General features: G+C 37.5%; 1 protein-coding gene across 1 annotated transcript in view; it reads left to right on the top strand.

The window, feature by feature from the left end:
• Window positions 1-10,833, top strand: part of DTL (denticleless E3 ubiquitin protein ligase homolog) — a 46,169-nt gene extending 35,336 nt beyond the window's left edge. Inside the window, exons 13-15 of the mRNA XM_037811687.1 lie at window positions 987-1,122; window positions 7,496-8,316; window positions 10,059-10,833. Of these exons, the coding sequence (XP_037667615.1) occupies window positions 987-1,122; window positions 7,496-8,316; window positions 10,059-10,157 (1,056 nt within the window). The 3' untranslated portion in view covers window positions 10,158-10,833. The remainder of the gene's footprint in view (window positions 1-986; window positions 1,123-7,495; window positions 8,317-10,058) is intronic.
• Window positions 10,834-13,892: the final 3,059 nt, after the last annotated feature.

The following is a 13,892-nucleotide window of genomic DNA, read 5'->3' as shown; positions in this document are numbered from 1 at the left end:
TTGTGATCTTAAAAAAATAAAAAGAATGTAAATTGCCAAATAATAGGTACTCAGTAAATAATAACTATTGTTAATAGACTGTATAGTGACTGTGGAGATTCCAGGCATTTCTTGTTTAACAGCTAAATATGTGTGTCTTCTTTTGGCCTCCCAGTAAGGAAAGGAAAAAGCACCAGTCTCTTGGGGGCCAAGTCTTAAGAGAATGTGTTTTCTCCCCCGCCCCCCTTTAGTAACTGAAATAGAGAAACTGTATAAACAAATGCTGGGGAACAGCTCTGGTACCAGTGGCCATTTGCCACAAGCTCTTCAAGCAGGACTTTCTCTGCCATAAAAGGCTTGGGACCAAGATCGGGAATGGTCAGATATTTTTAAAGGGGCAAAGGTTATTTTTAGCTTCTTTCAGCCTAGTGAACTTGTTGTTTTCCCAGATTGCTCCTTTACCTATCTGAAAAAGATTCTCAAAGGATTCATTTCATTTTACTTGTCATGGCCTACTAAAGTCATGGGCTAAGTCTGATCTTGGAAATGATCCTGTTACTTTAGCAATAAGGGAAAACATAGAGAATTCAGGAGGAAGTCATAGAAATTGAATGTTGATGAAATATACTGATTGCTCATTTAACTGAATGAGGAAGTAAAAAGAGTCTATTTTAATAGAGTCTTAATTATATATTTCAGTTATATTGTGGAAGATGATAAAGATAATGACTTGCCTAACTTTGTGAGAAAAGATTAGGTAAGAACTGACTGGTAATAAAAAGCATATCAACAGAATGTATATAAAAAAGAAACTAGAGAGTCAGCTTCTTTGGAAATCTGAAATGGTTCCTGAAAGCAATGAATGAAAATATATGATCTTTCAGATATCACTTTTTATATTAGCCAAAGTAATTCTGTGGTCATGAGTCCTTAGGACCCATCTACTTTTTACTTTATTGTCAATATTTGATTGAAACTTCTTGACTCTTCCTGGCTTTCCTTGTCAGATTGCTACCTGCTCTGATGACAATACATTGAAAATCTGGCGCTTGAATAGAGGCCTAGAGGAGAAACCAGGAGGAGATAAGTTCTCCATGGTGGGCTGGGCCTCACAAAAGAAAAAAGAAGAGAGAGCTGGCCTAGGTAAGAATCCCATGCAGATTTTTAGCTTTTTGTGATTTGATTGGTTTAGCCCTCCAGTACAGATTGATAAACTAGATTTGATCTTGTTTTTAAAGGAAAGAAGCATGTCATAGTGTTCATTACTTTCTGTGAATATTTTCTGAACACTGTATCTAAGGTTTTTACAGAGCACTGGGAATACAGTGTGAGTTTATCCAACAAATATTTATTGACTTCTTACTTTGTGGTAGGCATGTTCTTAGTTGCTGGGGATTCAGCAATGAACAAAGGAGTCAGAAATCCTAAGGATATAAATGAAACTTACATTTCTAAACAAGATAAAGAGGCAAAATATATAGATGTCAGGTGACAGTGCTAAGGGAAAAAGGAAAGCAGGTAAGGAAGAATGGGGGAGCAGGCTGTTAAAATTTTAGATGAGATGGCCAGAGAAGGCCTTGATGAGAGCATGACATTTGAATAAAGACCTGAAAAAAGTGAAATAGTGAGTCATATGGATATTTTGGAGAAGAATATTCCAAGCTGACAATACAGCTAGTGCAAAGGCCCTAAAGCAGGAGCAGGCCTGGCATGTTTTCTGTTCCTCAAGGTGGCTAATGTGGCTGAGCCTGTGTGACTGGAGTGGGCAAAAGAGAGGGAGGGAGAGGGATAGTAGTAAAAAAAAAATGAGGTTCTTATAGGACTTGGGCTTTTATTCTGAGAGACAAAATAGCCACTGTAGGGTTTTGAACAGAGAAATGTCATAAGCTAACTTTTTTTAACTTGATCATTCTTGCTCCTGTGTTGAGAATAAATTGTAAGGGGATCAGGATAAGCAGGAAGCGCATTAAGAAAGCCATTGAAATAATCCTGGAAGAGGAGATTATGGTGACTTGGACCAGAGTGATAGCAGAATATGTGGTAATGAAGTCATCAGACTCTGGATATATTTACAGCAGGCTTTGCTGAGGGATCAGATGTGGGATGTGAGGGAGAGTTATCAAGGATAACTCCAGAGTTTTTGGAAGGATGTCTTTGCCATTAATGTAGGTAGGGGTGACTATAGGAGGAATAGATTTGGGTAGGAACCACTGGATTCTATTTGGATAGGTTATTAGGTTATTTGATGTGATTATTAAATGTCCAACTGGAGATGTCAGTTAGGTGGTTGCATGTGTAATTCTACAGTTTAAGGCTTGCTAGAGTTATAAATTTAGGACTAAGTCATCATCATATAGATGAAAGTAGCTATAGATAGAAAAAAGAATAGTTCTAGGCTCTGAACCTTGAGATTAGAGCTTAAGGAAGTGAAGAATACCAGAAAGGAATTGTGTGCTGGAAGCTGAGTAAGCATTTAAAGAGTGAAAGAGGGATAAACTTAGTCAGGTGTTTCTGGCACATCAAACACGGTGATACCTAAAAATTGACCTTTGTATTTGACAATAAGGGAGTTATTTGGTGACCTTACAAAAGCAGTTTTGGTGGAGTAGTGGTGGACTGATGGTTGTAGTTCAGGAAGATGGGAAAAGAGAACTTGGAGACCAAAGAATCGCCAACACTTCCAGGGAGTTTTGCTATAAAAGGGAAGAAAAAAAGTGAAGTGATAACTGGAGGTAGAGGCAGGGTTGAAGTTTGTTTTTTGTTTTGTTTTTTGTTTTGTTTTATTTTGTTTTGTTTTGTTTTTTCTTTTTTTTTCTTTTACGGGACTATAGCATTTTGTATGTGATTGGAAAGGTCCACTAGAGAGGTGGGGAATCAGTGCAGGGAAATATGCTAGAGCAGTATCCTCAAGTAAGTGTGAGGGGGTGATGTCTAATACACAAGTAGAAGGGTAAGCTTTTGCTCAGAGCATGAATAGTTCATCCAAGTAATTAGAAGGTTTGGATAGCTGGGGTAGCCAGAACTTGTGGAAGTTTCCTTTTGTTCTGATAACTTCCGTTTTCTTTACAGAAGCAAGGTCATCAACTGAGAATAAGGACAAGGGGGGTGGAGGTGGTAGTGGTTTGAGGAGAGATATAGTCTGAAATAGTCATCTAGATAATAGAAGAGAAAATGGGCCAGAGATATATTATTGTTGTACAGTAATAATCAACTTGAGTAGTCATTAATTGAGAGTGAGTAGTCAGCATAGTTGTGTGGGTTTCTTCAGCCATATTTCACTGAACGTGTACAACTATACTGTAGGTGGAGTTTTATTTAATCAGGGTTGTAGTTTAGCATAGCAAATATGAAGTGAAAGGGGGCCAAGGGAATTGAGGGTGGGTATGAGGGGGTGGCTATAATGATTCATCATAGGATTTAACCTGGGTAAGGAGAGAAGTGAAGACCTAATGAACCTGAGGACCATGTAAAGGATCAATGGATTTAGGGTCCCCTGGGTTTGAAGGATTGTTGGAACTGCAATATGAAAGGGAGCCGGGAAAATAGGGATAACTGAAATTGAGATAATGGAGAATTTACAGGTATTGGTAATAATAAGGTCAAAGAATAAGTGGTTTTGATGAGTGCGAGGATAAGATTATTGTAGAAGGAGGTCAAGTAACTGAGAAACCAGGGTATTAAAAAGATCGTATACATGATTTTTTTTCTTCAGTCGACAGTTCTTCTGTCGACTTCTTATTTTGTAGGAGCTATTTCCTGGCATTTTTCCCCTTGAGTTTTTTTACAGCTCTATTGAGACTTACTTATTTACATAAAATTCACCTATTTAAAGTGTACAGTCAGTGACTTTTAGAATATTCTCAGAGTTGTGCAACCATCTACAATCTAATTTTAGGATTCCACATCCCAAAAATGAGCTTCCAGTTTCTCCACATTCTCACCAACACTGGTTATTGTCTTTTTTATTATAGCCATCCAAGTGAGTGTGAGGTAGTATCTCGTGGTTTTTATTTGCATTTCTCTGGTGGCTGATGATGATGTTGAGCATCTTTTGATGTGCTAAAGGCTAACACACTGGCCATTCAACCCTCTAAGCCAGCTTCTAGCATCATGTTGGCTGCTGCTAACCACACTGTCATGTTGAAAATTATATTCCTCTGCTTTTCCAAATTTCTAACTGCCACATAAACCCTTCACTGCTGGCCTGGGCTATGCATCTTCTCTTCTGGCCCCTTTAACACACCAACTGGAAATGCCAAGTCACAGACCCTTTTCCCTCTGCCCTCTTTTTTCCAGCCAGTACCTGCTCTATTGCTTACTATTCTTTATCTTTGTTTCAGCCAGAGATCTCAAAATACAGTCAAGGCCAGTGGTTCTCAACCCTGGCTGTGCATCAGAGCCACTTGTGGAGCTTTTTAAAGTTTTTATGTCCCCAGAGATTGATTCAGTAGGTCTCAGGTCGGGGGCAAGCAGCATTTGTTTTTTTTTAATATAAAGCTACAGGTAAGTCTGTTATGCAGCCCAGATTGAGAACCTCTGGGCTAGGCATTATTGAGTGATGAAGAAGATTATCCTTATCTTAAAGAGAAGGTTACCTTACCTGTTCTATCTCAAATGACTGGCTGCAGTCTTACATGGCAACGGGGTGAATTATCGAGTCTGTGTCTAATGCCTGGAGCTTTACCCTTATCCCTTTTAGCAATAATGAAATCTATAAAAATAGTGTTTAATAATTTCTTGCTAGGCATTACAGGTGTACTGGGCATAAAGATGAGTAAATCATCCTGCCTCTCCCCCAGGGAGCTCACAGTCTAGTCCAGGAGGCAGATATAAAAACTATTGTACATTATAAACATTTCTTCTGGCTGTGTATTAAAAAAAGGGGGGGGGGGGTTTGAGAATCCACTTTTTCTGAGAAAGGGGAGCTCTGTGAGAGAGAAGGAAACAAATTTGTGAATGCTTCACCATAGATGTAGTATTGTCATCAGAGCCTTGAAACATGAGAATTTTTGCCTGGCAAAAGGGCAGACTTGGCAAGAAAACCATCTGAACAAAGACAGAGATGCGACAGTGTACGGCTTATTCAGGAAGCAGTGCATAGCATAGCCTCCTGTAACTGGATCCTAAAGTAGCACACTAAGTAATAAGACTGAAAAGGTAGGGTGAAGCCAGATGGCAAACCCTTGAGTCAAAATAACTTGCAAATTAACTACAAGTAAGCTCTCTGTATTCCTCAAAGGAAACTAACTTTTAGGAAGCCTTCTAATAACCCAATCTATGCTACCATGTCAGATCTCATACACTGCTTGGGATCAATAAGGGGTTGATTCACTTGGGTAGATAAAGCACTAAAGTGTATGTCATATTTAAATGTATAGGCCAATATAGTGACAAACTGTGGTTAAAAAGAATGCAGTGAATACCACTTAATTATACACTTAAAAATGGTTAAAATGGCAAAAATTTTGTTAAATATGTTACCATAATTTTAAAAATCAATTGACAAAAAATGAAAGAATGCAGTAGATCTTTATTACATATATGAAAAAGTAAAAAAAAGAGTACTATTTGGAAAAAGGAGCAAAGTTGCAGAATGCTGTATATATAATATAATCTGGGTTTTTTTTAAGGTATGATATACATATACCTTTGTATGTGCTTATAGACATGTAGAAAATTGTGGGATGCAAAGGAACATGAGTGAAACTTGAAGAGTTTTTACTTTTCATCTTATTTCCCTCTGTACTTTTTGGATTTTTATGATCTAGTTACTTTAAAAAAGAAAAGATTTAAATTTAACCAAGAGTTTTGCTGCCTTTCAAAGTTAACAACGTCTCCTTGACCCCCATGATCCACTCCCACCCTCATTGTAACATCCTGAGGGAAGAGAAGAAATGCCTCAATTTTACAACACATCAGATTTCCTGCTTACTTTTAGTAAACACTTTAAATATATGCCACTCTTCTATCAAACTTGTACATCTAATTTGCCCCGGCCCAGCAGTTTCTTATCCCCTTTATTTACATTTTACAATCTGCATATTGTAAAACCTATACTATTTTAGGACTTTCTACCCTATACATACATTTCCACCCACTTAAATGGAACAAATGACTGTGGGGACTGTGCTGGGACTGTTCACTTGCATTGAAGAGTAAAGCAAATGAAAACTTTGTTTCCTCCTGAAATAATAATTGTAATGAGTCTCTAGTACATGAATGTGAGAACTCGAACCAGAGGTTCCACGGATGGGTCCTTGTTATTAACGCTTTTCTAAAGCATATAATGAAAACCTGACACAAAATAGGGTTTTCCACTAATAATCATTATTGAAGCAGCATTATTACTTTGGCTGGTTCTACAACAACTTATGGTCGATGAGAAAAGTCTAGGCAAAGGTTGATTTGTAGAATTTCTCTATTTCAAGACAAGGTTGCTTAAGTAATGAAAAGGTTCTTAGTACCAGGTAATTAACTGCCTGAGATTAGTACTTGCAAATCTTTGTTCCAGCTAAAAAAGAAAATGCATTTGTATATTAACTCATCCTGAATTCAGTTGCATATAGATATAGTTCAATAAATAAACTGAATTTAAATATCAGAATTATAATTCAAAGACTTTGTAACTGACAAACAGATGCCCTTTCCTTGGTATTTGAAGACAGGAACACTATTTCAGTAGTCTAGAAAGTTGAGAAAGAAATTGAGAAAATATAATGTTGTCTGTAATGGAGTCTGAGTGGGAGAGAGGTAAGAAGAATGAAGTATACAAAAATTTGCCTGAAGTATAAACAGAGGGACAGAATACATAGAGAACGCCCCTATCCACTCGTGTGATTTGCTCTACAGGGAGTAGGCACCTGACTTGAGATTTTGAGATGTTCTTTGGCATTCTTTAGCTTGTAGAAAATAGTGGCCATTTGTAAATTAAGATAGGAAGCCAGAAAAGACCTGATAACCTTAACAAGTAATTGACAAAATGACTTCTTGTGGAGATAAAAAAATTATTGCCATTTAATAGATATGGAAATTGAGGCAAAGGAAGAAGGAATGTGCCCAGGTCACATAGCTAGGTGTAACACCTGCATTCCTATTTGAGAGCCCTTGTGCAGTGCCTCTCAGCCTTAGCACTGAATAAGTATATATATTATAATCTCATTGTATAGAAAAAATTTGAGGTATTTAATACATATATCAATCCACAAGGATTAAGAAAAATACTAACAGTGGTTCTACCTGAACCTGAGTGCTTTTAAATTTTTCTTCTTTGTATTTTTCTATATTTTCTAAATTTTTACAAGTAGACATTTTACAATAGGCTGGTGGGGGCCTGGCAATTGGGAAAGGGGAAGAAAAATTCTAAAACAGTGGTGTAAGAATAAATGATTTGTATAATCCACTCACTGGCAAGTCAACCCCTGAATGATTAAGTTACCTATAATTGTCCTTGATGAGAATTCAGGGATTTTCCTATAGCTTTCACTTCTGATTTTCTTGACCCTCTCTTCTTTTTCAGTAACGGTAACGAGTGGCCAGAATACTCCTGCCAAAGCTCCCAGGGTAAAGAGCAGTCCATCCATTTCCTCCCCATCATCAGCAGCTTGTGCTCCAAGCTGTGCCGGAGACCTCCCTCTTCCTTCTAATACTCCCACATTCTCTGTTAAAACCCCTCCTGCCAATACGAGGTCTCCCATCAATAGAAGAGGCTCTGTTTCCTCTGTCTCTCCCAAGCCACCCTCATCTTTCAGGATGTCCATTAGAAACTGGATGACCCAAACACCTTCCTCATCTCCTCCTGCTTCTGAGAACAAGATGACATCTCCAAGAAAAGCCCTTATTCCTATGAGCCAGAAGTCATCTCAAGGAGCTGCTTGCTCTGAGACTAGAAGCAGAGTTAAGAGGAGGCTAGACTCAAGTTGTCTGGAGACTGTGAAACAAAAGTGTGTGAAAAGTTGCAACTGTGTAACTGAACTTGATGGCAGAGTTGAAAAGCTTCATTTGGATTTGTGCTGCCTTGCTGGTAACCAAGAAGACCTTGATAAGGACTCTCTAGGTCTTAGCAAATCAAGCAGGATTGAAGGAGCTACTGTGAGTATCACAGAAACTCCTTCTCCCGCCGGTACTTATACTTCAGAAGGCTGTGGAACACTGCCTCTTCCATTGAGATCTTGTGGAGGAGAGTCTGAAGTGGTAGGCAAAGAGAATAGCTCCCCAGAGAATAAAAACTGGTTATTGGCCATGGCAGCCAAACGAAAGGCTGAGAGTCCATCTCCACGAAGTCCATCATCCCAAACCCCCAATTCCAGAAGACAAAGTGGAAAGACGTCACCAGGTCCGGTAAGTCAGCAGTGGTGGGAACATAGATTTCTTAATTTGAAGGGAGCCAGACACAGATCTCTTCTTGGAAATCAGAATGCTAAAAGGAAAAGTAAATCTATTTACTCCTAGGGTTGCCAAATTTAGCACATTAAAAATACAGGACAAATATTGTATGGCACATATTTATACCAAAAAAATTACTTGTTGTTCATCTGAAATGCAGAGTTAACTGGGTGTCCTGTATTTTATCTGGCAACCATCTCCCTCCTGTCAGGGTCCAGACTCCTCAAACCTTTTGCCTCATTCTCCAAAGCCTTCCTCATCTTCCAGAATATCAATTCAAAAATACCTCCCCTCCCCATTGTTACAATATGCCATCCCTTCTTATGGATAAAGCTGTTGTTTAGTTTCACAATGCCAGCATCCATAAGTAGAATTCCAGTTTGTAACTACAGTTTATAATTATAGTTTACGATTATTTCAGGTCAAGTGGAGCTTAGATATTTACAAAGCAGTTTAAGTATAGAATCCTTCTAGATCTTAACAGATTTTTCCCCAGTCTTTTACAGCTGTCTTGCTCACACTTGTTGGCAGCAATGTTTTTGACAACTTACCTTTATCTACCCTTTTTTAAAGCATTCAGCTTAGTTTAACTTATCTTTTTAGGACTCATTTTATTGGTTGACGTAATATTTAAATTAAATAATTTCAGTAACAGATATTGCTGGCAGACATAGGCTTGGGGACTTGAAAAGTGTATGACTCATAATAGAGGCAGAAGTAGTTGTGAGCATTGAGTGAGTTATGGGTGTCAGTTTGCAGGTTAAAATTGGGTTGGGTTAAGGATGTTGCTGTTGAAGTTAGGCATCATAGATCTTGTGTGTTGTTAAGGAGAAGGTGGTAAGATGATTGAAATCCAATCTAGGAATCACGATCAACAAGATATGCCCTTTTAAAGGGAAGAAGCTAGAAAACTTTAGGTTCTAGCTTAATAAGTGTTTATACTCCCTGCCTAGTATCATAAATCCTATCTCATAAGTTTGCAAAAAATAAGCTAGAGATATTTTAAGGACTGCTTGGATCACAGACTCCAACCAAGGCTTATAAACTACAGAAAATGAGAAAAAAACAATTAGTCTTTTCTTTCTGCTCTCAAAATAATGGTTGTCTCTGCTTTTTGCCCCTACCCAGAACTCCCATTTTTTCAGGGTAGCTGGTATCAGCTCTGTTAATAGAATAGCAGTCTCATTGAAAAATTCATTTTCACTAATGTGTAATCCTAGAGATGTTAAAAAGTAGTGTGATGGTCTAAGATGTTCCTGGTTTTATAGTTTCTATGTTTGAAGCTAAAGTTTCTTTAAAAGAAATTTTTTCTTTATGTATATGATGATGATGTAGACTTCTGAAGAGGGTAGCAGCTGCCATTTGAATACCTGTCTCGTTTGTAAATTTAGGCAGTTGATTTACTCACTTATTTAAAAAAGGATAATAATTGTAACCTCTTTGGTTCCTATGGGGAGGCTTAACTATTCACATGAAATGTTTATACCTTCCTTCCTTGCATACTATTAATTTTTACTATATTCAGTACAAATCCAACCAAAAGAAATATTGCCATCAAGGTATTTGGGACTGAAAGCTGGCTAAATAAATAATCTAATTTCTAGGCATCCTACCTTAAACTATCCTTTCATGATAATTTGTTGAAGTAACAACTGAACTTTATTTTAGAAAACTCTGAAATCTAAACTTTCTTCTAGGTTGCTATTACTCCCAGTTCCATGAGGAAGATCTGTACGTACTTCCATAGAAAGTCCCAAGATGACTACTGTAGTCCTGAACAGTCAACAGAATTATAGATTCTAATCTGAGTGAGTTAACTGAACTGTGGTTGACTAAAACAAAGTAAAAATATAACAAAGAATGGCTCTATAATTCTGGTCTTTAAGAAAGCTACATCTTTTTATTTTTAGAGAAAATCCTTTCAACTCTGGTTCTACTTCCATAGTGTCATATGCAGCTTCCTCAGGATGAATGCTGTATATAAAATTTCATAAAGTAAAAGTTTATTACTCTGTAGCATTTTGAATGAATAGTCTTCATTTTCTAAATTATGCATCCTCTCTATAATCATAACACTAGCTTATGGAGGCAAAAATATAAGACATGCCTCTTGTCACGCTGAAATCTTATATACACAGTGAATAAGTATCTGCTGACCACAGCAGTAGACCTATCTGAAAATCCTCTGCTGAAGACCCCTGGATCTGTTCTGCCTCAAACAAGTAATTTTATTGGAAATACATAATCTCTTCACTATGCTTTTTTATGTTTTTATTTAAGTATTGTGTTAAAAAAAGATGATGTACAGTTAAGTTCATTTATACTGGTTCAGTGTTAAAATCATTTTTCTATTTTAAAACCTAAGACAAAGGTCAACTGGGACAACAATGAAAAGCTTTATTCATCTTTTCCCTCCAATATAGGTGTTTCTTCTTGTTCCTTGGTAAGATTTAAAGTTCTCATATTTTTACCAGCCCCAACAGCACTTTTTTTTTTTTTTTTTTTTTTGGAGGTTAAGATTTTTGCTGTTTACCAGAGGAAGATATATAAAATCAGTAATCATGCATTGAAGCTGGGTATCAAATTCAGTTGCAGTGATACTCATTTCTCCAGAGCCTACAGCTTTTTTTTTTTAATAAGCCATCAGATTTTAAGAAAAAGTAATGATTTCTAATTGATATTTTTATAAAAGAAGGTAGATCTGAGCTGAAAATCTAAGACCTGAATAATAAATATTGCTTTTCTTAACTTCATTTCTTAGGTTCTCTTCATGTACATAAAAAGTAATGGCCTTCTAATATGACCCTGAACTAAAAAGTCATAAAATCTTCTCTAGGTGTTTAATAGAGTATATATACTGACTCTAAGTTAACGTGTAAAATATTATGAACATCTCTCCCCTTAATCAACAGTTATGTTATCAGTCATCTTGAAAGGTATCACTGTTTATTTTTTTTCTGTTGTAACTATGTGAATAAGCTCCGTGTACTTTTTTTTTTTAATTAAAGCTTTTAATTCCTTTGATTCTTATAAATTAAGCTTGTAGCAGCCAGAACTGCACAGGACAGTTAAGCATAGGTTCTCCATGGTTTTACCCAAGGAGAAAAATCAATAAAGGGAAATCATAGAATTGCTGTGGTCAAAACAAAGTACACCTTAGCCATTAACTGAGTATTTAGGAACTCTACTTACATTTGGTTTGATTGTTGAGTGCTGGACTGTGGGAAGAAGGTGTTATTTATGACCCATATCTACCAGTGATGCTATCTGTCTTGCTTTGAAAACCAGGGAGACCAAAATCTTTGAAAAAGGAAAGAGTAAGTAAAGTAAATGATTTTGTTTCTTGTAGCCTGCATATATGCAGGCAGAGCTACTGAGTAGAATTGGGATAAGTGTGGCTGTCGCAAACTGTGCCGACAGTCTATTGGGTGTAACGTGTCCCACCTGGAAAACTAGTACTTCAGATGGGTGCCAAAGGTCAAATGTAATGAGATAATTATTCCTGCCTGTGTCAGTGTCAGACTTTGAGCTGACCCTAAATTAATAAAGGCATTTTCCTTATCTGATGTTCTTTTCTGAGCTTTGTGCATTAACCTAAAAGCAGTCTACACAAAAGACCTATAGTAGTTATCAAGAATTCCTTCTTCTTATTCATTGAGTAAAATTTGTTTATTCCCAGAAATATGATCTAGTTCAAGCTGAAAGAGGTTTTAATAAAATACATCTTGGTTGGTCAGACCTTGAGCATTTAGGATGACTTGAATTACTTGATAAAGGAGGGAGGGTAGCATGGTGTCATTCTTTTCCCAAGGAAGTAATTCCAGCCCAAGCCTTTCCATTTGAATACACTCCAAGCACTATTGCCACCACACTATTTTAAAGTTTCCTTTCGACTGTTTTAACCCAGCCCCTTAATTTACTTTTCTGAGGGTTGACTAATTAGTCCCTAAAAATGCCTCTTTTAATCTGGGCTGCACATTTAACTGATGATAAATCAAGTCCATGTCTAACAACCTACCCTGTTGGGGCTTTTCAGCCCACCCACACCTAACAGCCCTCATAGCTTTACTCATAACTGTACTAAGGCTTTTGGATGCCCTGTATAGGAGGCTTTGTGTGCAATATGGATGACTAGAGACAACTTTTTAAGTGTGTATATGTTGCTTTAACCCCCAGCTTGAAGTTAACCTATGAGTGTGATCTTATAGGTCACATGTCAGTTCAACAAATGCTTTTTGATGGCCTATCATATAGCAGACACACTGCTGCTCTTATGTCTTTTTCTGCTTTTCCCAGTCCTAAGAATGTCTGAACTTCCTTTCATATTGTTCTTAAGGCAAAAGCCAAATAGTCTCACAGAGAGAATCATTTCTACAACTTGGTATTATGGGCAACAGTTCACAAATGTGCATCAGAAGAGATACTGGGTAAGAATGTTGTACTAGAAGGGCTGAGTTAATGTCTTCCTTGTGGAAATTAAGCACTGGTGATTTCTGCTTCATAATTCTATGAAGGGCTGAATGTAGCCCTCCTTGAGCTCTTGCTTACTGGTAGCTCTCACAGCTTCCTACACGGGTCTTCATACAGAATTCTTTGCCTGCCTTAGGTTTGAGTTTTGTCACATCACAGATTAACCAGTTACTCATTAAATTCTTGGGGATTATGGAAAACCTGCATTATGCATTGGCTCTTTAGGTATTGGTAGGAAATTATAGGCAGGCGGAACGCAACATTTGGATGGACATGAGTAAGGTTAATGCTTCACTAGATCTGATGACAGGAATACAACCCAATTTGTTTATAAAATTAATGATTTTGTTTTAAGTGTCTGTTGATTAGGGTGGAACCTCTGATTGAATTATTTCCATGGAGGGTGGACCCACCCATTCAGGATGGGTCTTAATTAGATCACTGGAGTCCTTTAAAGAGAGCTTACACAGAATGAAGAGAGGCCAAAACACCCCAAGAGAAGCTGAGAGAGACATTTTGGAGATGGCTGTTGAAAGATGACGCTTAGAGATGCTTGGATATGCGGACAGAAGGCTATTTGGAGGTGCTAAGCTAAGAGAGGACTCCCAGATGCTTAGAGAAAAAAAGCCATTGGAATCAGAAGCTGGGAACAAAGGACGAGCAGAGGCCAGCCATATGCCCTCCCATCTAACAGAGGTGTGCTGGGTGCCATCGGCTGTTCTTCAGTGAAGGTATCCTCTTGTTGATGCCTTAGTTTGGACACTTTTATAGCCTTAGGACTGTAAATTTGTAACCAAATAAACCCCCTTTATAAAAGCCAGTCCATTTCTGGTATTTTGTATAATGGCAGCATTAGCAAACCGGAACATTATTGTTAAGATGTGCTTCACCTTTTCTGGGGAAGGTACAGCTGACTAGCTTTTAGAAGAAACTTTCAATCATTTGTTAGGCTATTGGATCCCTGGCCACTGAGTAGGCAAATAAAAGGTAAAGCTTAAAACAGACCATACTGTTACATTAGTAGCTCTGACTTTGTCGGATAGAAAAGAAGGTTCAAACTT

Source organism: Choloepus didactylus, chromosome 2 (assembly GCF_015220235.1).
Source record: "Choloepus didactylus isolate mChoDid1 chromosome 2, mChoDid1.pri, whole genome shotgun sequence".
NCBI classification, from domain to species: domain Eukaryota; kingdom Metazoa; phylum Chordata; class Mammalia; order Pilosa; family Megalonychidae; genus Choloepus; species Choloepus didactylus.
Note: the sequence above shows the minus strand (reverse complement) of the source record. Positions and strands in the feature narration are given on the sequence as shown.